Source organism: Pan paniscus, chromosome 19 (genome assembly GCF_029289425.2).
Source record: "Pan paniscus chromosome 19, NHGRI_mPanPan1-v2.0_pri, whole genome shotgun sequence".
NCBI classification, from domain to species: Eukaryota; Metazoa; Chordata; class Mammalia; order Primates; family Hominidae; genus Pan; species Pan paniscus.
Genome location: NC_073268.2, coordinates 27218519 through 27245853, shown reverse-complemented (window position 1 = coordinate 27245853; position 27335 = coordinate 27218519). Strand labels below are relative to the sequence as shown.

Genomic DNA, 27335 nt, shown 5'->3' with positions numbered 1-27335 from the left:
CTGAGTAGATTTTCATGCACCTGTGATATAATACCCATGGGTTTTTTATTTTTTACCATCCAGTTCTACTGATCTGATCTGAGAACTGGCTGACTCTAGGGCTTCTTGTAGTGCCTACTCTGGGGCTGCTCCTTGCTGAGGTCCACCCTCTGCAGCCAGGGGGATGTTTTGTGCACCAAATGGTGTACCAGGATGTGGCAGTAGTTCCCTGTTCTGGCACTAGGGAAAACTGGAGCAGCTCGGCCCATCTGGGCTTAGCCTTTCTGTAAGTAGCACTGAAACACCTTCTTAGGCAGATCCACACCCCCCCGCGTGTGTGGCAGACGCTGGCTGGTGGTGTGGAGCGCCGCGAGGCAGGTGATGAGAACACAGCCACGATTTAGTCACCGCAGAGAAGCAGTGTGTGGACTTGAGCTAGAAATCCGGACACCTTCCATCTTTTCCTAGTTTCACTTCTCAAGTTGAAATCTCTCACCCTTTCTGAACCGTGTATTTTCCAATCTGTCAAGGGGGTCAGGAGTGTTTGTCAGAGAAGCATCTATAGCATCTGTGCCCTCTACGTGCCCTCTGGCGGAAGTTGTTTTCCTGAAACTTTGGACCAGCTTTGGCATTTTAAGCAGGTTTGTTGGCAAAGAGATGGACCGGCAGCAGCAGGGAGGGAGCAATGTGTCTGTCTCACTTGGATTCTGCCCCGAGGGCTCACAATCTGTTTTCCCTGCAGCACCAAGTACCCTAGCGCCACTCAGCAAATGCGAGTTAACGGAATCAGCCCGGCTTCCACAGGGAACCTGGGCTCCTTTGCCTCAGGAAGGCAAGTGGCTTCCCAGACAGCGTAATTTGGGAGGATGCATCACTCTACCACCCAGGCTGGAGTGCAATGGCGCGATCTCAGCTCACTGCAGCCTCTTCCTCCCGGGTTCAAGCGATTCTCTTGGCTCAGCCTCCCTACTAGCTGGGATTATAGGCATGCACCACTGCACCTGGCTAATTTTTGTATTTTTAGTAGAGACGGGGTTTCACCATGTTGCCCAGGCTGGTCTCAGGTGATCTGCCCGCCTCGGCCTCCCAAAGTGCTGGGATTATAGGCGTAAGCCACCATGTCTATGGCCAAGCCTCTCTTAATTAGACAACAACTAGATAACCTACTTGGAAATTTGATTAGCATCTTCCAGATTTTCCACAATGAGGAGCGTCATCCCCAGCAGCTTGAAGGCCTAATTTTGTGTTTATTACCACAGTGACTTTGCTTTTTAAACCAGTAGGATTCTGCCAGGGAAGACTTGGAAGTGGCAGGAGACCCTGCTCTGCTGTAGGAAAGGATGTTCTCAGAGTTTCTGCCCTGTTCATATTTTACATCCAATGCACACACACGCAGTTTCCTTATGTGACTGCGTCCTCGTTCCTCATGCTGTGATTTCACCTGTGGACTGCTCTGTGTACTCCCATAGCATTAACCAGTCATGGGATGTGGGCTCCCAAAGCGAGGCCTAGCCTCAAGTGAGGAGGCAGCTCCCTTTAGAGAAGGGCAGTGTCCAGGAGGGACTTGTGGTCTGTTAGCACCAGCACACCTGGTGCCTCAGTCTTGCAGGGGGAATGCAGACAGAGCCACAGCACTCACCTCTGCAGCAGTTCTCAGACGTGCCCCCGACCCGCACGCAGCCTCACCTCAGAAAGGCAACTCTTCCAGCCCCACTCTGGAGGGACGGAATCAGAAGCTGGGGAAAGGTCCAGCAGTCTGTGCGCACAGCCCTCTGGGGGATTCTGAGGCATGCTCAGGTTTGAGAGCCCCTGCATTATAATGATAGAAATAGTTGTAAATGGAGCCAGGCACAGTGGCTCATGCCTGTAATCCCAGCACCTTGGGAGGCCAAGGTGGGTGGATCACTTGAGGTCAGGAGTTTGAGACCAGCCTGGCCAATGTGGCAAAACCCCGTCTCTACTAAAAGTACAAAAAATAGCAACGTGTGGTGGTGCACGCCTGTAATCCCAGCTACTCAGGAGGCTGAGGCAGGAGAATCTCTTGAACCTGGGAGGTGGAGGTTGCAGTGAGCTGAGATTGCGCCACTGCACTCCAGCCTGGGTGACAGAGCCAGACTCCATCTCTATATATATATATATATGTATATATAAATAAATATATATATTTATAAACTTTTTTTTTTCAAAAACCATTTTAAAATGTTAAACATATGTGTCATAGGACCCAGCCCTTCACTCCTGGGTATTGAACTGAGAGAGGAAGGCATATGTACGCACAAAGACCTGTACGTGGATGCTCATAGCAGCTGTACTCACAATACCTTTAAACTAGAGACAACCCAGGTTCATCAGTAGGTGAATGGATAAACAGAGTGTGGTGTATCTACACAGCAGAGTACTATCAGCAGTAAGAAGTGAGCTGTTGATAACCCAGCGTCATGGGTGAATGTCTAAGTTATGCTGAGTGAAAGAAGCCAGACCAAAAAAAAAAAAAACCCATATATATATATACATATATATATGTGTATATATATACTCTCTCTATATATGTACTATATATATGTGTACTATATATGTATATATACACTATATATACACACTATATATACACACACTATATATAGAGTGTGTGTGTGTGTGTGTGTGTGTGTGTGTGTGTGTGTGTGTGTTTAGTTTTTGAGACAGAATCTTGCTCTGTTGCCCAGGCTGGAGTGCAGTGGTGCAATTTCGGCTCCACTGCAACCTCCACCTCCTCCTGGGTTCTAGTGATTCTCCTGCCTCAGCCACCCAAGTAGCTGGGATTACAGGTGTGTGCCATCATGCCCGGATAATTTTGGTATTTTTAGTAGAGACCTGGGTTTCTCCACATTGGCAAGGCTGGTCTCGAACTCCTGGCCTCAAGTGATCCACCCTCCTCGGCCTCCCAAAGTGTTGGGATTACAGGCGTGAGCCACCACGCTTGGCCTATATATATTTATATGCTATAAATATATAAAAGTCCATTGATAGAAAAGTCTAGAGTGCAAACCATAGTGACAAGAAAGATCAGTGGTTGCCTGGGAATGGGGTAAAGAGCAAGAAAGGGTTGGATTATTTAAAAAAATGAAATTTTGAGGGGGATGATGGATGTGTTTATTATTATGATGTACTGGTGTCTCCATTGTGTACATATGTCAGAACTCATCAGGTTATGTACCTGATCAAGTTGTATAGCAGTTTATATGTCAAGAACACCTCAACAGAGCTGTAAAAAAAAACACGACAGGTCTGACAGTACCTGGGAAAGGCAGGGGAACAGGTGGTAGAAGAACACATTTTTTATGATGTTCATGGTACTTACATAACATAAATGAATAAAATAGGGCCAACATGGAAAAGAAAACAAAATGAAGGAAAATGTCAAATTGCCATCCTGAACACCAGCACTGCCTGTAATTAGCGTTCCTGGCTGCAGCCACATCTGCGGTCCTGCTCCTCATGAAGCCGTCCTCCGTGCCATGTCCCGGCCGTGCCTGTCCTTAGCTTCCTGGTGCACACTGTCCTCCACCTTGTGTTCAGGCACAGGGCTGCTTGGCTCACCCTTGCTGCACCTGGCCTGTCCGTCCTCCCACCGCGGTGCCGCCCAGGCCTTCCCACTGCAGGGCTGGCTAACGGTGCATGGAAGAGACTTGAGTCCATGTTGTGTCCTCATAGCCCACCGAGGAGGCAGCAGTGCCGGACATTTCGCGGATAGGTTGTGGTCTCTGAGTCTCCTCCTCTCAAGAGGATGAGATTTGTCTGTGTTATTGTCAAAACTCTATTTGTCACACCGCGGGTTATGTGTCAGTAACAAAAAGCTGAGACTTAGGCTGGTGTTTCTTACTGGTGCAGCCTTTAAATGCACACCTGCAAATGTTCAGTGCACCTTCCACTTCCTGGCTCTATTTCAGTCAAACCTGAGGTCGTAGTGAAAGTCGGTGAGGAATTCTTTGGAACTTCCTGATTGGCTGTGTCCTTGCCTCCTTGTCTTCCCGCAGACTTGATTTGTATCCACTGTCACCAGCACTGCTCACTTAGGACTTTCTGGATCCGGACCCAGGCAGCGCACACTGGACTCTTGAGGAAGTGAGTACCCCACCACTGCCTGCCTGTTGAACCCGGGGAGGCTCTTGTCTGACTGAAATCACTGCAGGCTTCCCGACGATCCCCTGGGTGTGTGTGGGCAGGCGCACTTGCCACTGGGCACAGGTGATAAAGCATTGTGATTTTTTTTTTGGTGAGAGGAACGGATGTATCTAAGATCTCAGGAAACTGAGAACTTCCTTTTCTGCTCTTATTAAATGTCAATATATATATAATATATATGTCAATATATATGTAAATGTATATATTGACATTTAATAGCAAACACTGGAATAATGAGAGGATAGTGACGTTCAGACGTTAAAAGCCAGTGGGATTCATCATGGAGCTCAGAATTAAGGTGAAGTTATTTAGCCACACCCAAGGTCAGGTCAGGTAAAATGCTCATTTAACTTACAGGAATGAACTTTGAAGACCATGGCCTTCAAATTGCCTGGGATTATTTCCATGGAAATGCTACTGTGTTTACATTGTCACGAAATGATAGGAAATAGGTTTTGGTTTAGGTTTTTGTTTTTGTTTTGAGACAGAGTCTGTCACCCAGGCTGGAGTGTAGTGGCACGATCTCAGCTAGTTGCAACCTCTGCCTCCCAGGTTCAAGCGAGTCTCTTGCCTCAGCCTCCCGAGTAGCTGGGATTACAGGTGCTCGCCACCATGCTCAGCTAATTTTTGTATTTTTAGTAGAGACAGGGTTTCCCAATGTTGGCCAGGCTGGTCTCGAACTCCTGACCTCAGGTGATCCACCCGCCTCAGCCTCCCAAAGTACTGGGATTACAGGCATGAGCTACCTCACCTGGCCTTTCCTTTTTTTTTTTTTTTTTTTTTTTTGAGACTGGGTCTCCCTGTTGCCCAGGTTGCAGTATGGTGGTGGTGCAATCACAGCTCACTGCAGCCTCGACCTCCCAGGCTCAAGTGATCTGCCCACCTCAGTCTCCTGAGTAGCTGGGACTACAGGCATGCACTACCACACCCAGCTAATTAAAAAAAAAAAAAAAAAATTTTTTTTTGTAGAGATGGGGTCTCACTGTGTTGCCCAGGCTGGTCTTCTGGTCTTGAACTCCTGGGCTTAAGCAATCCTCCCACCTCAGCCTCCCAAAGTGCTGGGATTACATGTATGAGCCACCATGCCCAGCCACCCCCCGACCCCACTTTTTTTTTTTTTTTTTTTGGACAATCACCAGAGAGCTGAATTTTACATTGATTTCACATGTTTGTGTCTTAGGTGACTTTTCCCAACTGTTAATTGATAGAAAATGATTTGTTTGTATCCTTGAAAGATTGTACTGTATTATTAAAAAAAAACCCTCTAATCTTCCCATTTGACAAATGTGACAGAAGGCTGTGATGAATCAGTAGCATTTAAAGTACTGACACATACCTGTATTTTGCAGGAAGGAGACTCTAATTTTGGATTCCTTGGTGGAGGAAAATAAAACACTCTGGTCTTGCCCCCAACAATGCAAGTGTGACTGCTGGCGTCTTCATGAGCTCCAGAGGTCACAGCACGCTACCAAGGACTCTCATGGCCCCTCGGATGATTTCCGAGGGAGACATAGGAGGCATTGCTCAAATCACCTCCTCTCTATTCCTGGGCAGAGGCAGTGTGGCCTCCAATCGGCACCTCCTCCAGGCTCGTGGCATCACCTGCATTGTTAATGCTACCATTGAGATCCCTAATTTCAACTGGCCCCAATTTGAGTATGTTAAAGTGCCTCTGGCTGACATGCCGCATGCCCCCATTGGACTGTACTTTGACACCGTGGCTGACAAGATCCACAGTGTGAGCAGGAAGCACGGGGCCACCTTGGTGCACTGTGCTGCAGGGGTGAGCCGCTCAGCCACGCTGTGTATCGCGTACCTGATGAAATTCCACAACGTGTGCCTGCTGGAGGCGTACAACTGGGTGAAAGCCCGGCGACCTGTCATCAGGCCCAACGTAGGCTTCTGGAGGCAACTGATAGACTACGAGCGCCAGCTCTTTGGGAAGTCGACAGTTAAAATGGTACAGACACCTTATGGCATAGTTCCCGACGTCTATGAGAAGGAGTCCCGACACCTGATGCCTTACTGGGGGATTTAGTGCCACTGAAGCCTGCGTCAGCAGCCCGAGCGGGGCCGGCATCTGCTCCCCGCCGTCTGCTCCCTCTTCACTCTCTTCTCAAATGGCTGACTTCTGGTTCTCCCTCAAGTGTTTTTTACACTGGGTGTTCAAATTTATTTTAAGAGATAGGGAGGGAGGGGACATAAAGGGAATGCATACATTGCTAGTCACATTTTTAAAATTAACATTTTGGAATAGTGTTTATGGAAATCTTTAGCTTTTAATCATTTTTACCAATTTGAACAGTTTAATAAACTGGTTCTGCTCTCTTCTGAATCTCATGCCTTTGGCACCTTGGTAGGTGCAGGAGGAGCTCAGTGCAAAAATCACTTTGGGGCCTCATTAACCCTTTAGAGACAAGCTTTGCCCCAGGCTGCGGACCAGACAGATGCTTGGGGAAGGTTGATACCAGCTTCAGTCTCTACTGGATTAGCCCTACTCTTTCCTTTCCCCTCCATTATTTAGTGACTCTGTAAGTAAGTTAAATACACCCTTATTATTTAGCTGTTAAGTAACTATAATGAAATCTGCTGCAAAAACTCTCTTGGAATCCATGTGCCCAGGATTATATTAGCATTATTTTTAATAAATCTATATGCTTAACATATTAGAATTTTTACTAATAATTTCAGGGTGTGTGTGTGTTGATGATGGGAAAAAGGTGCTCTCCAGTAACTAACTAACTGCTGAAATGTGGCTCCTGTGCCAGTTGGGAACATTACTTAAAATACACATCCCAGCAGAGTCCTGTCGGCGCGTCACATCCTGGTGGACGGGCAGACACACCGTCCCCGGTGCTGGGCCGGTGGGAGATGATAGTGCACGCTCTGATCAGGGGTGCTGGTTTTGGTTTCCTCTTGGTTAGTGGAGTGCCCCGAAGCAGCGTGTCCTCCATCAGAGAAACAGGTTTTCAATAAAAGGTGCCTCTGCTTGACTATTATTATTACCACATACGAAAATGCCCTAAACCAAACCTCAGTATGAGTGATAAGCAAATAACAAACAATGGCTGCCTTTAACTTTGGGACTGTCTGTCTGTCACCCAGTTCACTGCTCCTGATAAAACGGGCAGCACCGCTCATCATCATCAGATACATGGTAGAAGGTGAATGAGCTCGCCCCTGTCCCACTCCTGGGACACTCCTGGGCACTTTCCACGTGCCCCCAAGTAACCACTGTCCTAGGGCGTGCCTTTCTTCTGGATGGAGGGCATCCTGGGCGTCTGCCCGTGCGATGGGAACCCGCTGCGGCACTGCTCTTTGGCTTCATTTATCAGGAAGGTTGTAGCTTGCTCACCAGAGGAATAGTTTTCTAGATTTTTTGGGTCAGTTTTGGCAGGAAGCCATACATAGGCCAGTAGCTACATATTTAGACAAATAAATCCTCCACATTTTACCTGGTTTGTGGCAATGGTTTTTTCCCATCTAAATTCTACCTTTTATTGCTTTATACCCGTGGCTGCCCACTGTTATAAACATGCATCATTATTCTCTAGAAAAATTAAAATAAAAAAATTATTAATAGTTTCTATGGGAAATCAGAGGAAACAACAAATGCTATAAGATCAAAAAAAAAAAAAAAAAATCCAGGGAGGCTCTGGCTGCTTTAGTAGGAGGCTCAGCTTTGAGTCTGGGAGTTTCTGAATAAGAGCACCCAAATAACCATTGTCCTAGGGCGAGAAGACACCTGGTGACAGATGTTCTTGGTAATTAATGAAAATTACCTGTAGAATTCCTGGCAAGCAGCACTACGGGGCTGTAACTAAGAGTTCCTCGCACGTGGGAAGCTGAACACCTTTGTAATCTTAAGCGCATGGGCCCCTGTTCATCCTAGTGACTTGCATCTATGTGAAATCAACCCAACAAAGACAAGACCAAGAAAAGGCTTAGTAGCCTGACATTCTTCTACACTTGTATTTTGGTTAGGGAAGTTTAACAAGGGGTGATTTCAGAACAGACCCTGAAAATATTTTAAAGGTAAAGCTTTATAATGTCTAAACACATCAATTAGAGCAGTTGTTTATTAAAATACAAACAAGGGAGAAACCACACCATCTTTTAAAATACAGGCGCGAATTCCACATCACGCAGAAGACAACGCATTTCGCTGAGGGCCACAGCATTCACTGGTTAATAAAGCCACAGCTACAAAGTAATGAGATGTCCCACATGAATACTTTTTAACCACTTACATTCACGTCAACATATAAATAATGGAATTAAGTAAAAACTTCATTATAATGCTATTTTGTTAGAAAAGTATTTGTAAAGTGGCATTTTTCCCCCAAGAGCTGTTTCACTTAAGCTTTATTTCCTCGGCCTGGCAAGGGGCGGGCTTTTCAGTATTGTTATTTGGTACACACTTACCTGAAGAAATAAGTAAGTAACTTAAAAATAAAAAACATAGTCGACACACATCTTGCCCTGCATTCTGACATTTGCTGGAATGGTCTACAGCAGGCTACAATGCTCCCTTCTGAATGGCAAATGTCTGAAAATGTCAAAGTTTATTAACTGTTCACAAAGGCAGGCATTTGACCTCGAAGGTGTTAAAGGGAATTTTTTTTTTTTTTGAGACAGAGTTTCGCTCTTGTTGCCCAGGCTGGAGTGCAGTGGCGCGATCTCGGCTCACTGCAACCTCCGCCTCTCTGGTTCAAGCAATTCTCCTGCCTCAGCCTCCCGAGTAGCTGGGATTACAGGCACCTGCCACCATGCCCAGCTAATTTTTGTATTTTTAGTAGAGACAGGGTCTCGCCATGTTGGCCAGGCTGGTCTTGAACTCCTTACCTCGGGTGATCCACCCGGCTCGGCCTCCCAAAGTGCTGGGGATTACAGGCATGAGCCACCACGCCCGGCTAAAGGGAATTTTTGTAGTGGTCCCCAGTACAGGGCCAGCATTTCCTATTTCTGTAACATACAGCCCTATAATCTTTGCAAAGCTGAAGTACACTTGAAATAGGCAAACAGAAGACACCTTTAAACAAATAAGACCCCCCCCAAAACCCTTCAAATATGTATATGTACACAAAATATTCAAATAATTAAAAATTCACAACCCCTATGGAATGCTAACTAGTAGCCACAGGAAGAATAAAGCATGGAAAATATCCTCATATATCCAGTACCTCTTCTATCTCAAGCATGTCCAGACAAAAATTAAATTACACACTAAGCCATAAAAATTTTAAAGGCAAAACATCCCACCAAAAAAAGAGAAGTGCTTATTAATGGCCATTCAAGCAGTGGGGTGAAGCGGGCTGACACAATGCACAGTATGGAAATAAGTAACCTTGGCTACGGTTTCCAAGGACACGGGGCTCCTGGCTGACAAGAAGAGCTGAGGTGAAGCTGAATGCAGCGTTGAGCCATTTTAATAAACGTTTATAAAGAAAAGCAGCGCAACCGTGTCCCACACTCCTTGGATCCCTATTGGTGGCATCTAATTAAACATTTCAAGTATTCAAGAGATATGAAAGGTAGTGAATACTTTTCATAGCAAAGGCTTTTTTTCTGTTGACATCTGCTGAATTTTCCTGTGGCACCTCCCAAGGAGTGACTAAGCCTACCGTCCTTGGTAAGGAAAATGGGGATTATACTAAGGAATTTTATCTGAGGCATTCTGGAATTTCTCAGGAATAGAAACCAGCCCAGCTACCAAGTGAGCTTTTTAAAATGTTGATACTGGGCCACTGTGACATGACAGGCATCTATACAGCATTTCAAAAAAAATGTTTCAGCAATACAAATTCGAACTGGGAAACTTTTTTTTTTTTTTTAAGAGACAGTGTCTCGCTCTGTCATCACCTACGCTGTCACGTGCAGCCTCAAACTCCTGGACTCATGTGATCTCCCGCCTCAGCTTACCTAGTAGCTGGGATCACAAATGTCCACAGATGCATTCCACCTGCCCGGCTAATTATTTTTTGTATAATTAGCTGGGGTCTTACCATCATGCCCAGGGCTGGTCTCTAACTCCTGGGAAACATTCTTATTGCAAAGGTAGATTCTGCTGTCATGGTTCTGTTATGAAATTTAGGCCAGGCGCAGTGGCTCACGCCTGTAATCCCGGTACTTTGAGAAGCTGAGGCGGGCGGATCGCCTGAGGTCCGGAGTTCAAGCCTGGCCAACATGGAGAAACCTTGCCTCTACTAAAAATACAAAATTAGCTGGGCGTGGTGGTGCACGCCTGTAATCCCAGCTACTCGCGAGGCTGAGGCAGGAGAATTGCTTGAACCCGGGAGGCGGAGGTTGCACTGAGCTGAGATTGTGCCATTGCACTCAAGCCTGGGCAACAAGAGTGAAACTCCATCTCAAAAAAAAAGAAAGAATTTTTAAGGCCAATTAGCAGCCTGCTTGCATTCCAGCTCCATGTGGAAGTGGTGCTGTCCAGGATGGAAGCGCCGAGGCCTCAGGAAAAGCCTGCCAAAAGCTGTCCCACTTGTGTTGTTAGAAACACCCCACTAGCCTTGTGGTGGGCAAAAGCTCCAAAGGTGCCCATTCAGAGTGAGCTGCCTCAGTCAGGAATGGCCAGAGACGGTATCATCGGGAGCGAGTGAGAAAAGCCTTTCTCTCCTCGGTGCCTCTCTGTGCATTCGGGCACGCAGAAGGTCAAGCAGAAGCCTCAGCAACAGCTGTTTAATGAAAATGTTCCACACCTTTCTTGGAGAACATGGAAAAGCTGTAAGATGGAGCAAGATAGAATTTGTCCTGAGAAGGGAAAATAAATTATGTAAAAGCAGCAATTATATAGACAAGACCAACTTTTTCAGTTTAAAAATAAAAGTCTAGGTCAGAGGGCCTAAACCACACAAAGTAAAGCACACGAGATTGAAAAATCTCTTCATAAAGCGCATAATCAACAATTCAGAGAGACGTGTGCCCTAGATTGGTAGTTCTTCCCAGGAATAACACAGCTCTTAGCCACTTGGGTTTTTTCCCCTAATTTTATGCATTCACATTAAATGGCAAAGACAATTCCCTACTCCAGGAAGCATGAGCCTTTTCTATCCAAAATTCAGTACTGTTTCTGGACAATTTTCTTCTACTACTTCTAAGTCATGTATCTATCCCATAAATATACATCTTGATACTTTACACTAGGCCGAGAGCTCCACATTTTCACCCTGAATTAATTTTCAGGTTTTTCTCACAGATACTGCAAAGTCAGGCAGTGTTGGTCCCTATGCAGTCATCTTTGGAAATTTGGAGAGAGGCCACTGCAAAGAGATTTCATTCCACTGCCTTTCCAAATCTTGTCTGAGAAAACTCCATGGTCACAGTCTTTGCATGCGGCAGAACAGGTTTGCAGCGAAGGCTCCCGGGGGGAAGGATATCATCCTAATACACAGGATTTGGGCCTCTGTCAAAATGAGCATTCTTCACGGCTGCAGAGTGCCCAGGCATGTTTTGGGAAAAAGTCTTGAGAGTGGACAGAAGTGAAGGAAAGGAGTAGAGAACTGGTTCAGTTGTGACAACCAAGTGGGTAAAATCTGCCCTCACCTGCCTGCTACTGTCCAGGGGAGACGGGCAGAATCTTCTCCATAAAAAGCAGAACATCAGTTTAATCGCAATTTCCTCTTTTTATTCATTTCAGACATTAACAAACTAAATGCAGATAAATGCATTCTACTTCACAGGACAGTAAGTGTCCTAGATAAAAACAAGCACTGGCTCCAAGCAGTCGCCCATTCTAGTCCCGCAACGGTAATCTATTTTTCTTCAAATGTCAGTTCTTCACAGTTTCAATACTGCAGCAGCAAGTTCTTCCTTAGATCAAGAAAGCCGTGGTCCGTATTTCAGAAAATCTTAAGTAGAGATAAGTGAGCAAGCTTCTGGTGCCACGTGCAGTTTGGGTGGGACAATTTTACCTGAAGTCCTGCAGACTGGCCGTGGGGATGACGGGGGCCCCGTCCCTTGCGGTGTTCTTCATATCGATTCAGGGAAGCGAACTGCGCAGTGCTCGCATTCTATTTATTGGTCCCTGTCACCCCGTGGGGTGTCACAGAAAAAAAAAAGTCAATGCTTCACAGAGGAGTTGTTCAGAGCAGGTCAGGCAGGACGAGGCCAGGAGGCTTTGGTTCGACACAGTTGATCCAGAAGTTGGCACAGCTGGCGTGATACTGGTGCCCTCCATAGGCCAGCTTGAAACTGTCTGTTTCTGAGTTGAATGCCTGCCAGAAATAAACAGAGATGTGGGGCAAGTCAGGCTTTTTCTGCATCTCAGAGCTTTTCAGCAACCAACATGTACATCTCTCCAGGTCACAGAGGCTGAGGCCAAAATGGCACACACACAAAAGCTGAGCGGATAGCTACAGGAATTCAAGAGAGAAGGTTTTTTACTGCTAATTAAAGGTATAAAATTGTTACCACTAAACCTAGTTTCAGCAAAAGGTGGCCAAATCTTCCAAGGAAAAGGCAGACAGAGGTTATGGGGTGGAGGGGGGGAATCATGATAAGGGGAACTGAAGTAGCCAAGGGCTGTGGATAGCTTTCATCCCTCACTGTGCTGAAGGAAGCCCTCCACCTAAGGCTGGCATCTGACTACAGCATGCAATCCTTTACACTCCTGTAGCTGACCACAAGCCTATCATGACAAAAAATTACAAGAGAGTTAGAAAACGAGAGAGTTAGAGAACGACAGATAACAACTCTTAGGGTCTAATGGCATTGACCCTAATGCCTAATGAATCTACATTATCAAAAAGTCCAAACAGGTATAGAGTTAAAAAAAAATGCCTCGAAATGAATGGGCATTAAACACATAAGAATTATTTCCAGATGAACAGGCTTATCAGTAAGCTACAGTCAGCCATGGAAAAGTAGAGTCCAAACCTCAACCACTTCCTGGGGTTAGTTTTCTAATATGCACTGCAAATAAACAAAACTCTAAAACCCAATTTGCTGCTTGTCTGTTAAAATGGCTAAATGGCTACATCCTGAAGCTCTTTGATCTCCATCTGTGTGTCACTACAACTTCCAGGCTTCCAGAAGTTGCTCATTCTGTCACCCCATTCATCACAGAGAAAAATAACTGCAACACCAGAAGCCAATTATGTGAAACAAGCATGCAAATAAGACAGAAGTGGACCCACACAGACACATTAGGAGACTCCATCAAACATTATGGGAACAAAACTGACTCAGTGAAGGATTCATGATTGGAACAGTTCAGGATGGCAATGGATAGAATCATCCAATTTGCCCTCCACACTCAAAATTAAAATGGAGACGCTAAGATAAGGTGTAACTGGTTCATACTTTTTTAGGATGTTCTTCTGCAGGCTTCTCTTCTTTCTGAAATAACGTTGAAACCACAGGTCAACAACATTCCCAGAACAGGGCCTCTTGCCTCCAAACACATCTTTACAGGTTCACCCTTTTCCCCTGACCTCCCCACTACGCACAGGGTGCTGCAGGCATGAGAGCCACGTCCATTCCCTCCACAGCTCCCCCGCCGCCCTCTCGAGGGAATGTGTCTGCTCCTACCATCAGCTTTTAGGACTTGAGAAAATCCCCACCTCTGGTCACAAACTCTGCAGTAAAGTGGGCCAGATGAGGTTGTCCAGAGTCATGTTAGGGAAGCCCTTTGCTGTCTGCAAGGAGGCCGCGTGACTTACCCAGCTCCTCGAGTCCACATTCAAGAGGCACACTCCACAGGCAAGCTCCTGAGCATTTTTAATCCCAGGCCGTAACATACAGGAGGAAAAATCCAGCGAGTTTTCATCTGGCTGTGAGGATGACAAGACAAATGGGTAAGAAGTCCAGCAAGTCCACACGCTGTTCACTTCACTCCCTCATCACTCACCCCCAGCAGGCCTAGCGGCAAGTTAAGTACTCTAACACCACCACTACAAGGATTTAACTTCCCACACATCCACTGGGAACCTGCCATGGTTCCAGGTGCTAGGAAGGCCGGCACCAGTACAACACGCCCTCTGACCTCTGAGAACTCAGTCTCAGGTGGGCGCCAGGGGAGCCCGTGCAGTGCCATGAGTGCTGGGTGTGCTTACTTGGGGGAAGTCCTGAGTGCCAGGGCACAAGGGAGCGGCACTTAGCCCAGCTCGAGGAGGATGGGGCCTGAAGCCAGAGACTGCTTCCTAGAACTTTTTCTTTTCTTTTTTTTTTTTTTTTTTTTTGAGACAGAGTCTCACTCTGTCGCCCAGGCTGGAGTGCAATGGTGTGATCTCAGCTCACGGCAACCTCTGCCTCCCAGGTTCAAGCGATTCTCCTGCCTCAGCCTTCTGAGTAGCTGGGATTACAGGCGCGCCACCACATCTGGTTAATTTTGTATTTTTAGTAGAGACAGGGCTTCACCATGTTGGTCAGGCTGGTCTTGAACTCCTGATTGCAGGTGATCCACCCGCCTCCGCCTCCCAAAGTGGTGGGATTACAGGCATAAGCCACCGTGCCTGGCCTGCTTCCTAGAACTTAGAATCACCTTGGCTGAGTGTAGATGGGAGCTGCTAGGTGAGGGGGACAGGAGGGTTGGGTGAGGTAGGGGAGGGAAGGATATTCTATGCAGAACAAGCAGCACAGGCAAAGGCCACTGAGCTAAAAATGGGGTATGGGAAGGAATCTAGAGGGTGGGGGCAGAGCCCAGGAAAAGAGGAGATGAAGCCGCAGCACGAGGACTCCAAGGAAGATAAGGAGCATCCTAGAAGCCACTAAGGCTTCCAACTGGATCACGACAGGCCCAGGTTCGTATTACTGACAGATCCCTCTCGCTACAGTATAGGCAATGAATTGGGGGTGGCAATCCTCAGGGCACAGGCCTCAGCCAGAAGTCTGCTGTAGCAGTCCTGGAGACAGATACCGATGGTCAGAATGAAGGCAGCGGCGGTGGGGAATGGAGAGAAATGGGCACGTGAAAGAGCTGCCGAGGCAGGAGAATGAGCAGGCCTGGGTGACCTGCTGGATGGGAGAGGTTGGGGGACCCGGGCAGCTGAGAGGATTCACCATAATAAGACACGTGAGAGAAGGACCAGGTTTGAGGATGGAAGCTGAGGAGAAGAGTTCAGTTTGGTCCAAGCTGAGCTGGAGCTGCCTGTGGGACAGCGAAGGCCACATGCTATATAATCAGGTGGTTGGATACACATACAGGCCTCCTGCTTGTGGAGAGATCTGAAAGTCACCAGCTAAAGACCATAAATAGAACAACAGCTAATACGCCCTTACTTTGCCAAGCACTATACTAAGCTCTTTATATGCATTATCTAATTCACTACACACACACACACACACACACACAATGGTTAAAAGGGTAGGTCTCAATCTTGGAAAGCTGTCCAGTCACTCTGTCGCTCAGGCTGGAGTACAGTGGCATGATCACAGCTCACTGCAGCCTTGACTTCCTGGGCTCAAGAGATCCTCAGCCTCTCAAATAGCTGGGGCCACATGTGCATGCCACCATGCCCAGCTAATTTTTTGATTTTTTTGTAAAGATGATTATCTCCCTATGTTGCCCAGGCTGATCCTGAACTCCTGTGCTCAAGTGGTCCTCCCAAAGTGGTGGGTTTACAGGCATGAGCCACTGTGCCCGGCCCCGCAGCACACTTTTATTTTTATTTATTTTGAGACAGGGTCTCACTCTGTTGCCCAGGCTGGAGTGTGGTGGTGTCATCTTGGCTCACTGCAGCCTCCGCCTCCTGGGCTCAAGCAATCCTCCCGCCTCAGCCTCCTGAGTAGCTGGGACTACAGGTGTGCACCACCATGTCCAGCTAACACTTTTTTTTTTTTTTTTTTGAGGTGGAGTCTTGCTCTGTAGCCAAGGCTGGAGTGCAGTGGCGCAATCTCGGCTCACTGCAAGCTCCGCCTCCCGGGTTCAAGGGATTCTTCTGCCTCAGCCTCCCAAGTAGCTGGGACTATAGGCGTGCACCACCACACCTGGCTAATTTTTGTATTTTTAGTAGAGACGGGGTTTCACCATATTGGCCAGGCTGGTCTTGAACTCCTGACCTCGTGATCTGTCCACCTTGGCCTCCCAAAGTGCTGGGATTACAGGTGTGAGCCACCGTGCCTGGCCACACACTTTTAAGTTTAATCTGCACTAATAACATTTTCTCCATCACTTTTTAGCACTGAGGACATCCCTCAGTCCTGACCAAACAGGGACAGTTGGTTACCCTGTGATAGACATAAATAACCCTGAAAGCTAGACAAGAGTAAAATTTAAGAACTAGAATGTTTTAAGTATTTATTACCACTATTTTTAATATAATATATGTAACTGCAAGTTTATATCATTTGTGTTTTGTCTTGCTTTTGAGATAGAATCTCACTCTGTCACCCAGGGTGGAGTGCAGGGACATGTGTGATCATGGCTCACTGCAGCCTCAAACTCTTGGGATCAAGCAATCCTTTTGCCTCAGCCTCCTGAGTAGCTGGGACTACAGGTGTGTGCCACTACACCTGGCTACTTTTTATTTTTAGTAGAGATGAGGTCTCGCTATGTTGCCCAGGCTGGTCTAGAACTTCTGGCCTCAAGCGATCCTCCCACCTCGGCCTCCCAAAGTGTTGGGATTAGAGGCATGAGCCACTGTACCCAGTCTTCATTTAATTTTTAGTAATAACGGTGTTTAACAACTGGCTCATAAAATTCCTGAACATTTAACAATCCACTCTTGCAAGCCAGTAAGAACTGGATCTAACACGCTAGTGCGACAGAATGGAATCTCAGGTGGGAGCCTAGAAGTTGAGGAGTTCCTCTCAGAGGGCTCATCCTCACTCTAACGCAGGAGGTGAGATCATCAGCTGTGTCTGAAAAAGCAGTAGCCTTGCGAGCTCCAAGCAGCAAACTCTGGAGGTGTGATTGTCTCCACCAGCACACAGTGGGTCAAGGTGGATGGCTGCACTGATTCCAGTTGGGTTTGGTCTAATGAGTATGACTGAAGGGAGTGAGGAGGGATGCCCCATGCACTGTGGAGAGTTAGGAGGTGAGAAAAGAAGTGAAGACAGAAGAGGGCTGATAGGAACACAGTAAAAGAGACAACATCCTGTCTTGAGAACCAAAAACAAGAGCAGTGCCAGTGAAGAGTGAGACAACGGGAGGGTCGCCAATCTGGACTCAGGAAGTTTGATGTCGGGGTTCGAGACTGCACAGGCGCTGCACAATGTTTGCTAACACAGCCCATCGTGGTGATGCCAGTGGGTGGCTGAAGTGCAGGGGAAGCGAGGGCTCTGTGGGCCAGGCAGTCAAGCATCCGGGAGCCTGGCATGGTAGTTGGTTTGTCTTCATGGATACTGAGGTGACCCAGGATGATGGCAAATTCCTGCCAAATTAACAGCTACATTTCCCATAGTTCTTCCAGTCTGAACCACTGAGGAGTTTCCACGTCGTTTTTGAGCAACAAAGCAAAATTACATGATCCGTATCTTTCCTCACCAGGAAAAAAAAAAGATTTCTCCTTATAAAAATGTGTAGATTATGTATGATGTTCCCTGTTCCTTTCTAATTTGAAATAATAAACCATGAACTAGCTCCACAAATCTGTCTTAAACACATCTGAGCTAGATCCACTGAGATCACAGCAGGGGAAGGAAGAACACACGGTTTTCAAAGAAGAAAAGGTGAGGTGTATGTTTCAACTGTGTGCAAAAGGACTCTGGTGTAGGTGATCAAAGTAAACTTACATGGCCTTAGCCAAGTCATAGGATATTTTTTCTTTTCTCTCTTTTCTTTTGTAGTGCAACCGTGGTCACTCTGGTCAAATGTGGAAGACGCTGGTGCTAACACTTGTGTGTTCGGCAGTCAGTCATCTGTAAAATGGTAACTATTTCACTTGCCCTACACCTCTCTCCCATTTCTATATATCTCAGATGGACATAAAACATGCTCTGGAAGTGAAAAGTAGTCTATATGATGATCACAATTATTCACTTTGACGAACTCTTAGCAAGCTTTTAAAAGAGGTTAAAACATAGTATCACCTCTGTAATCCACATTACAGATAGTCATCATGTTACTGAATCAGGGCTCTTTGAGAAATAATTAGAATCTGGGAAAACTCTGAATCCTGAAATCAATCAAATTAATAGAAGCCCCTTAATATCTGTTTACCAAAGGCATAAGGAAAGCAAATGAAAAGATCATACTGTAATCGCCAATGAAAACCATAAGGCTCTGCATAAATGACCCTGTGATCAAATTACTCTTTCAGCTGACAAAATTAACCTTCTTAAGTACACATGTATAAACAGGGTCTTTATTGTAGTGTAATAGTAACAGTTTGGCACCAATCATATAAGATAACAGTTTGGCTGTCATCATATAAGAAGGTATGCCCTCTACAAGTCACCTTAAATTGATCATCTCCTTATTTGGCAAGTATTTCATGCATTTAGTTAAGATTTAAAAAAATATATACATATTATATATGGCCTACTGACACTGATAAGTCCCAATGTCAGACTGAGATATATAATCCTGAATCTTTAGCCTACAATAAACTGCTACAATGGTGTCCAGGAAGATCCTTATTAAGGAAGAAGAGTTTGGTAGTAATTAGTGTTCTTCACCAATAATCTTTCTCCTTTTTATGGAATGGTAGGATGGGCCTTCCCTGCCCCTTTTTCAATCAGGCATTGGCCTGTAACTTGCCACAGTCAATAACTAAGCAAAAGTCACACGTAAGCTGGGAGTATGGTGGCTCACACCTGTAACCCCAGCACTTTGGGAGGCCGAGGTGGGTGGATCACCTGAGGTCAGGAGTTCAAGACCAGCCTGGCCAACATGGCAAAGCCCCGTCTCTACTAAAAATACAAAAAAATGCCGGGAGCGGTGGCTCACACCTGTAATCTCAGCACTTTGGGAGGCCAAGGCGGGCGGATCACGAGGTCAGGCTTTGGAGACCAGCCTGGCCAACATGGTGAAACCCCGTCTCTACTAAAAATACAAAAATTAGCCAGGTGTGGTGGCGCTTGCCTGTAATCCCAGCTATTCAGGAGGCTGAGGCAGGAGAATTGCTTGAACCCGGGAGGTGGAGGTTGAAGTGAGCCAAGATCGCGCCATTGCACTCCAGCCTGGGCGACAGAGCGAGACCCCGTCTCAAAAACAAAACAAAACAATTAGCCGGACGTGGTGGCGGGGCACCTGTAATCCCAGCTATTTGGGAGGCTGAGGTAGGAGAATAGCTTGAACCCAAGAGATGGAGGCTGCAGTGAGCTGAGATTGCACCACTGCACTCCAGCCTAGGCAACAGAGGAAGATGCCATCTCAAAAAAAAAAAAAAGAGTGTCACCTCTGGGAGGAAGCCTTTAAGACCAATGTGCTATTTCTCATGTTTCCTTGACACTCCCACGGTGACCAGCTATGTTCCACATGGTGAAGGCTCTGTCAACCTGGGTCCCTGGGTAAGGACATGGCACAGAGCCCCCCACCAACTTGAGATGGACACATAGCCTGAGCAAGAAATAAAGCTTTGCTTTTGCTAAGATAGAAGAAACTATTTGTTACTGAAGCATAACCTAGTCTAATTTGACTGATACAAAGGGTGATCTAGACACAGGTTCCATAGGCAATTATAAAGTTTTGGTATTTGCTTGGTTACAATGTCTTGTATAATCTTTCCTATTGCTGCTGTAACAAAGCACAAACTTAATGGCTTAAAACAACATAAATGTATCCTCTTACAGTTGTGGATTTCAGAAGTCTAAAATGGGTGAGCAGGACTGCATTCCTTCTGGGAGTTCTAGGGGAAAATGTTTCCTTGCCTTTTCTAGCTTCTAGGGACGGCCTCTACATTCCCTGACTTGTGATCCCATCTTCAAAGCCAGCAGGTAGCATCTGCCACTCTCTTCTTCTCTCTGCTTCTGTTGTCACATCACTTTTTCTCACTCTTCCCCTCCTACCTTCCCCTTCTAAGGATCCATGTGATGACACTGGGGTCACCTGGATAATCCAGGATACCTTCCCCAAAGAAAGGCCTTTAACTTAATCCCATTTGCAAAGGTAACATATTGACAAGTTCCTGGGACATGGGTAGCTTTGAGGGGGCCATCATTCTGTCTACCACAGCTGCCTTCTGTCAACTGAGGACAGCCATGCAGAGACATAGTAAAGATCCTGTCTCTAAAACATTGTGCAGACTGGCAAGACGACAAAAATGCTATCACCATTGAAAATAAACTGTTCTCCTGATATGTCACAGCAATAGGAAATAAGGACTCTGAAATTCACTGGTCAATTTCACATTGAAAGGAAGTAGTAAAGAATTCATGTTTCACTGAGGTGAACAGTGGAATCAGAGAGCCTCTGTGATTGCCAATTGACTAAAATTCAGGCGAATAACAACCTTTTCTCTTCTCTTAGATTTTATATGGCAAAAATCGATTAATTTTCCAGGACAGAATTCTCTGTTTGTTCCAAACCTACTGAACTTCAACCCACTTCACAAGATAAAACCTTAGATGACAAGTCACTTGGGAGCCAATCTCAGAGTGCATCACATCTCACTAAACCAGGTGAGTTTCACCTCTTGAGAAAGAAGCAGGTCTTCAGTCTGTGCCTGGAGGAGACATGCTTCTACCACAAGAGGGAGTCTTAGTCCATGGATAAAGAGTATCAAAGAGAAAGAGAACATAAAGCTTTGCCAGTACAGTCAGCCCTCGGTATCCATGGGTTCCACATCTGTGGGTTCAACCAACCTCAGATCAAAAATATTCGGAGGAAAAAATAGAAAAAAACAAAAATGATACAAATAAAAAAATCCAATACGTATAATAACTATTTACACAGCATTTACATTGTATTAGGTGTTATAAGTAATCTAGAGATTCTTTAAAATACACAGGAGGATGTGAATAGGTTATATGCAAATCCTATGCCATTTCTTATCAGGAACTTGAACGTCTGCAGATTTTTATATCCAGAAATGGGGGATGTCCTGGAACCAATTCCCCCCCATGGACAGGGGAATGACTGTGTCATTTCCAGCTTAAATAAACATCAAGGAGCCACAATTTGGAGTTTAAGACTGTGCACCCTGCCTTCCTTAGCCCAAGCATGACTACTGTGATGCTGCACTACATTCTGGGACTTTCACTGGAGAAAGTGATGCAGCTGTCTTCCGATAGGAACAGCCTCACAGAGTCTTCATGGGAAGAAATAAGTCATTTTCAGTAACTTAAAAGCTGGAAGTAACATAGAGTAGGAAGAAGAATGGATTCTGAAATGATACAGATTCAAATCACAGACTTGTCAGTTTCAGTCAAGTTTCATCTTCTCAAAGCCCTAATTTCTTCACCTGTAAAACTGAAAATTATACGTCTAGAATATAATCTAGCTTCTAGAGACGGCCTCTGCACTTCTTGGCTCGTGGTCCTATCTCGAAGCCAGCAGGTAGCATCTGCCACTCTCTTCTTCTGTCTGCTTCTGTTGTCACATCACTTTCTCCCACTCTTCCCCTCCTACCTTCCCCTTCTAAGGACTCATCATGTGATTACATGCGGTTACCAGGATTAAATTAGAATGAATGTAAAGCATATAGCACAAGGATCGGCAGGCCCTAGGTGCAAAATATTAATAAATGGTAACCAGTAGTAGTAGTAGTAATAATAGTAATAGTAATAGTAGTAGTATGGAATCAAAGGGCCTCACTGTGGCAATATAGTTCATTTAGGAAGTCATTTACCTGAAATGAAGCAATAGTGTTAAGCATTAAAAGCTTCCCATAAAACCTCAATCATGCCTCTTTCTAATAATGATTTCTCCACTTTGAGCGTCTAATCCAGAGTCCTGGAAGTTTGTATAGTTTTGTTACAAATGATTTGAACTACATAGATGTTGGTTTATGTCATTTACATTTATGCAGCTATTCTTATCAGTTCTGCTAGAGTAAAGGCTTCTTCATGAAAAGTAACACCTTACACTATTTCTGTGGAATGTGTGCTATTCCTCATGTAGTGGGCAACTCAAGTTTCACAGACAGAGGACACACCTAGCAGTTATCAAGGGTACAATGACATGGTATAATCTGGGCAAAGAATGATTGTTGTTCTGTCACGGCTAACCTAGTGAAAAAAGCAATTATAACGGAAAGCACATGGGTAATTAGAGAAATGAATACTCTGGTGTTCAGGTTCAATTTACAATACATTCCTGTGTTGTCACGTTGGAAGATTAATTCATCTCTATACCCTTACCTGGTGTCTTGAAAAACAAAAGTTAGGTAAAACCACTCTTTAGCATCTAGACACTGATGCTAGAAAAGGATGCTTGGAATGGGAGTCTGAGGGAAGGGCATACAGGCCCAGCCCTTTTCTCCATTTACCTCACATTTGTTTACACTAAAGGAGTAAGCGCCACCATATGTGAACAGGGCAACGCTCCAGGTTAGATGGGCCCCAAACCCAATAGGCTTTCTTCAAAATAACAAAATCAAATTCCAAGGTCTCTAAAAAGGTCTGGATAAAACTGATCCTTGGTATAAAAAAACAATCACACCAGGGATTATATCTGAGTAGGGTGATGATTGGGAAGGTGCATAAGAAAACTTCTGGAATGATGGAGTAGTCTGTATCTTGATAGAGGCATGGGTTATATGAGGGTATGCATTTTTCAAAACTCATTGAGTGGGACAACCAAGATTTTCGCATTTTAGTGTACATATATATATATATTTTACAAAAAAAAAAAAAAGAAAAGAAAAGGTGTGGAGGGGTGTTCAGAGTCTAGAAGGTGCAGCTGTAGCAAGCTTGTAGCCACAGGAGCTTGGGAAAAGGTACAAAAATGAAACTGGCTTGCACTTCACCTGGTGAGAGGAGCTACCTCAAGAAGTAAATGCACAGCAGCAACCCAGGAATCTCCCCACTTATCCTTTCCCCCAAATTCACAAGCTTGGCAAGTACGCCTGGTCTCTGTGATACCTTTTCTTCTAAGAGCTCATGGTAAGGAGAGAGATGCTTTGTAATCACAGTCATCTTTTCCCAGCAGCACTAGGAGAGAAGAGATGGGTGGCTGATTTGGGGGTTGTATAGAAATCTAGTTTTCAAGTGTTAACTGCAGTAAGAACCGATTGCCACCCAAACAAAGAACCTTAAAATCTAAATGTAAAGAAGGAGGCTTTTAAGTTACTCTACAGTCCTGGTATATATATATACAAGGGCAATGTGCAGAAAAGAACTCGACTGTTTATAACAAGTTGCTGCCAGAAAAGACTCCTGGTGTTTGAACTCATTAACCTTGATGCCAAAATCAACCCACTCCCCCCGACAAAAACTTTAGTACCTGTCTGGTTTTACCCACCCAACCCGTCCCTCTGAAGGAGGCCACAAAGAATAGAGGTTGAGAAAGTTGACTTCTGACTTTCAGAATAAACCCAGGCCTCACCAGTACTCTGTGCTTCAGTTTCTTCATCTGTAAACGGGGAGAACAGAAGTATCTACTCCTATGATGATATTCAGGCTTAATCTGCTCCATATTAGGACAAGGTCAGGAAGCAGCAGGTGGGTGAATTAGGAAAGACACAGACACATACTGATCTCCAGGTTCACAAATGGTGACACATCCTTCTCTACCCCACAGCTTCACAGGCACCCTTGGCACATATCACTAGCCAATCAATTTCATTAGTAGCTGGAGCTCAGGAAGTAAATGAAGAGTTTAATGCATTTCTCTGATCCAGAGGATAATGAACAGAATTCCAGAAGCTCAAAGAAAATTGGAGGACTGCAGTAAACACGTGCTTTTTCTCCCAAGTTCCTTGGATTAGTCATCATAACAGTTAACCAATCCATTAAGGACAGAACTGGAAGACTCTCATTCAGACCCCAAGAATTCTGCCTCTCTGAATGTAAATAGAGAAATAGAGGATAAGTAGTAAACTACCCCCATTCCTTCTCCCCAGCTTCTGTTCGCAATATTCTGATTCAGCTGCCTTTTAGGGGCAGTGATGTGTGGTATTAGAGTCCTCCTTAGTCAGGTGGACTGTCAGGACAAAAAATGTCTGGTAGCTTGGGCATGATTCTCCTCTGCTTCAGGAAAGGATGACGGCAGGGTAAAGATGTCAGGTTGCCATGCAGATTTACTGCAATTAAAGTCCCTAAAGTAGTCTGGGCGTGGTGGCTCACACCTGTAATCCCAGCCCTTTGGGAGGTTGAGGTAAGAAGACTGCTTGAGGTCAAGAGTTTGAGACCAGCCTGGGCAACATAGTGAGGCCCTATTCCTACCAAGCCAGGCATGGTGGTGCATGCCTGTAGTCCCAGCTGTGGGAGGTTGAGACGGAAGGATCACTTGAGCCTGGGAATTCAAGGCTGTAGTGAGCTGTGATTGTGCCACTGCACTCCAGCCTGGGTGACAGTGTGAGACCCTGTCTCTAAACAATAAATAAACAGGTAAATAAATAAAATTCAGTTTTGAGAACTTGATAATCTATCACTACAACGGAAAGGAGAAGTGGGCAAGGGTAACAAGGGCTATCTACAGGGAGGGTTTGTGCAAGTGAATGGAGGGTAATGACACATTTCTCCTACCAGAGTAAAAACACTTGTTTTTCCATTATATATGCAACAAATGCCATCGAAAGAAAGTTGAAAAAATGAAAAAACTAAAAGAATATTTAAAAATCCAGTGTTTTGGCTGGACACAGTGGCTCATGCCTGTAATCCCAGTACTTTGGGAGGCCGAGGTGAATGGATTCCTTGAGCCCATGGAGTTTGAGACCAGCCTGAGCAACATGGCAAAACCCTGTCTTTACAAAAAATACAAAAACATTGGCTGGGCTTGGTGGTGTGCACCTGTGGTCCCAGCTACTCAGGAGGCTGAGGTGGGAGAATTGCTAGAGCCCAGGAGGTCAAGGCTGCTGTGAACTGTGATCACGTCATTGTGCTCCAGCATGGGTGACAGAGGGAGACCCTGTCTAAAAAAGAAAAAAAAAAAAATCCAGTGTCTCATCACCCAGACACATCCCTAATATCATTTTGGCAGATTTCCTTCAAGCCCTGTAGTAACAGTTCTGTGTCATTCAAACTTCGTGCTCCTTTACAAAATGGCTGCGTAAGATCCTGGGGTAAAGATTCACCACAATTTACTTAACCAATCCTCTAGATTTGGACTTTCAGGTTGTCTCTAATTTTTCACGTTTACAAAGAACAACTTTGTGCACTTAACTTGCTTCTTTCTGTGAATTCATATTTAGAATCGCTGCCTCAGGACATTTTCTCAGATTTGCAATTACTGAGTCAGCTACTCTGAATGCATATTAAGTCCTTTAATTCATTCAACTTTTACTGAGTGTTTACTGAATGTTTACATAGTGCCTGGCACTGTGCTCAGATAAAGAAAAGATGAAAAACGCAGTCTTGATCTCTGTCTTCAAGAAGTTCACAGTCAGGGAGAAAGCATGGTGCCAAACTTCTCTTTCCATAGGTGATTGCACCCTGCAGTATATAGTCCACATTTTACCACATCAACACTATTAGTATTCAAACAAACAGACCATACAAAAATTGGGCTTAATTAGTAGGCAGGCCGGGCATGGTGGCTCATACCTGTAATGCCTCTAGCACCTTGGGAGGCAGAGGTGGGTGAATTACTTGAGGCCAGGAGTTCGAGACCAGCCTGGCCAACAGGGTGAAACCCCGTCTCTACTAAAAATACAAAAACTAGCTGGGCGTGGTGGCACGTGCCTGTAATCCCAACTACTTGGGAGGCTGAGGCATGAGAATTGCTTGAATCTGGGAGGCGGAGGTTGCAGTGAGCCGAGATTGCACCATTGCACTCCAGCCTGAGTGACAGAGTGAGATCTGTCTCAAAAAAAAAAAAAAAAAAAAGTAGGTAAAAAATGAAACCTTGTTTTAATTTGAATTTATGTTTACTGATTAATTGTACCTCCCCTTTTATGAATCACTTCACGTTTTTGCTCATACATTACTGGGATGTTGGTATATTTCTCGTTGATTTGTATGCTTCCTTTACAGAGCAAAGACATGAGCCTGCCATCTGTATGCACTACTACACCTCCTAGTTTACAATTTAATCTATTTTTTCCACACTTAAAATGACTTCCACTCATACTTTGGAGTTATGCCATTTGGCCTATATTGAGAAATGTAATAAGAAACTACCCAATGAAAACTGCTGCTTTATTTACTGAAAGGATTTCTCTTTTTTTTGGAAGGCAATGTTGATTATATTAGTTTCCTCTTTATGAGAACCCACAGAAGAAATTTCTTTCTGATATTCGTATCAAGGCCAGGCACAGTGGTTCATGCCTATAATCCCAACACTTTTGGGAGGCCAAGGTGGGTGGATCACTTGAGGCCAGGAGTTTGAGACCAGCCTGGCCAAAATGGCGAGACCCCATCTCTACCAAAAATATAAAAATTAGCTGGGCGTGGTGGCGCATGCCTGTAATCCCAGCTACTCAGTAGGCTGAGGCGTGAGAATCGCTTGAACCCAGGAGGTGGAGGTTGCAGTGAGCCGAGATCACACCACTTCCCTCCAGCCTGGGTGACAGAGTGAGACTCTGTCTGGAAAAAAAAAGAAAAAAAAAACAGTCTGGTAGAGGTGTGCAGAATAGATTGCTAGGAGATTAAAAAAAAAATGGAACCAGTAACCCTAGCTATGAGGTCAGAAGTTCAAAAGTGATAAGGGCTTGAATTAGTTAATAATTTTTTTAAAAAAGATTTCTAATTTCATTATATTTTCTTTCTTTTCTTTCTTTTTTTTTTTTTTTGAGACAGAGATTCACTCCTGTTGCCCAGGCTGGAGGGCAGTGGTGTGATCTCGGCTCACTGCAACCTCCGAGTCCTGGGTTCAAGCAATTCTCCTGCCACAGCCTCCCAAGTAGCTGGGATTACAGGCATGCACCACCACACCCAGCTAATTTTGTATTTTTCGTACAGACGGGGTTGGTCAGGCTGGTTTCGAACTCCCGACCTCAGGTGATCCACCCACCTCGGCCTCCCAAAGTGCTGGGATTACAGGCATCAGCCACTAAAGGCCTTCGTTATATTTTCTAACAAAAAAAATAAGGTTTCTAAACTTCATTTTCTTTTCTTTTCTTTTCTTTTCTTTTTTTTTTTTTTTTGAGACAGAGTCTTGCTCTGTCACCTAGGCTGGAATGCAGTGGCACGATCTCGGCTTACTACAACCTCCATTTCCCGGGTGCAAGCAATTCTCCTGCCTCAGCCTCCTGAGT

The 27335-nt window shown here is 45.1% G+C and overlaps 2 protein-coding genes across 40 annotated transcripts in view; one reads left to right on the top strand and one right to left on the bottom strand.

Annotated features, from left to right (window-relative positions):
- DUSP14 (dual specificity phosphatase 14) overlaps positions 1-6809 on the top strand; it is a 32563-nt gene extending 25754 nt beyond the window's left edge. For all 3 annotated transcript variants that reach the window (XM_034942030.3, XM_034942029.3, XM_008971222.3), the window contains exons 2-3: positions 3996-4083; positions 5493-6809. In XM_034942030.3, the coding sequence (XP_034797921.1) occupies positions 5585-6181 (597 nt within the window). In that variant the 5' untranslated portion in view covers positions 3996-4083; positions 5493-5584 and the 3' untranslated portion in view covers positions 6182-6809. The remainder of the gene's footprint in view (positions 1-3995; positions 4084-5492) is intronic.
- Positions 6810-8204: 1395 nt separating this feature from the next.
- Positions 8205-27335, bottom strand: part of SYNRG (synergin gamma) — a 93044-nt gene continuing 73913 nt past the window's right edge. For 21 of the 37 annotated variants that reach the window (XM_034942023.3, XM_055100978.2, XM_055100980.2 and 18 more), the window contains 2 exons: positions 13818-13928; positions 8205-12371 (listed from right to left, as the gene is read on the bottom strand). In XM_034942023.3, coding sequence (XP_034797914.3) covers positions 12240-12371; positions 13818-13928 — 243 coding nt within the window. In that variant the 3' untranslated portion in view covers positions 8205-12239. Of the gene's footprint in view, positions 12372-13458; positions 13495-13817; positions 13929-27335 lie in introns of all 37 variants that reach the window. The other 16 variants (XM_034942021.3, XM_008971214.5, XM_034942025.3 and 13 more) reach the window with 1 other exon arrangement.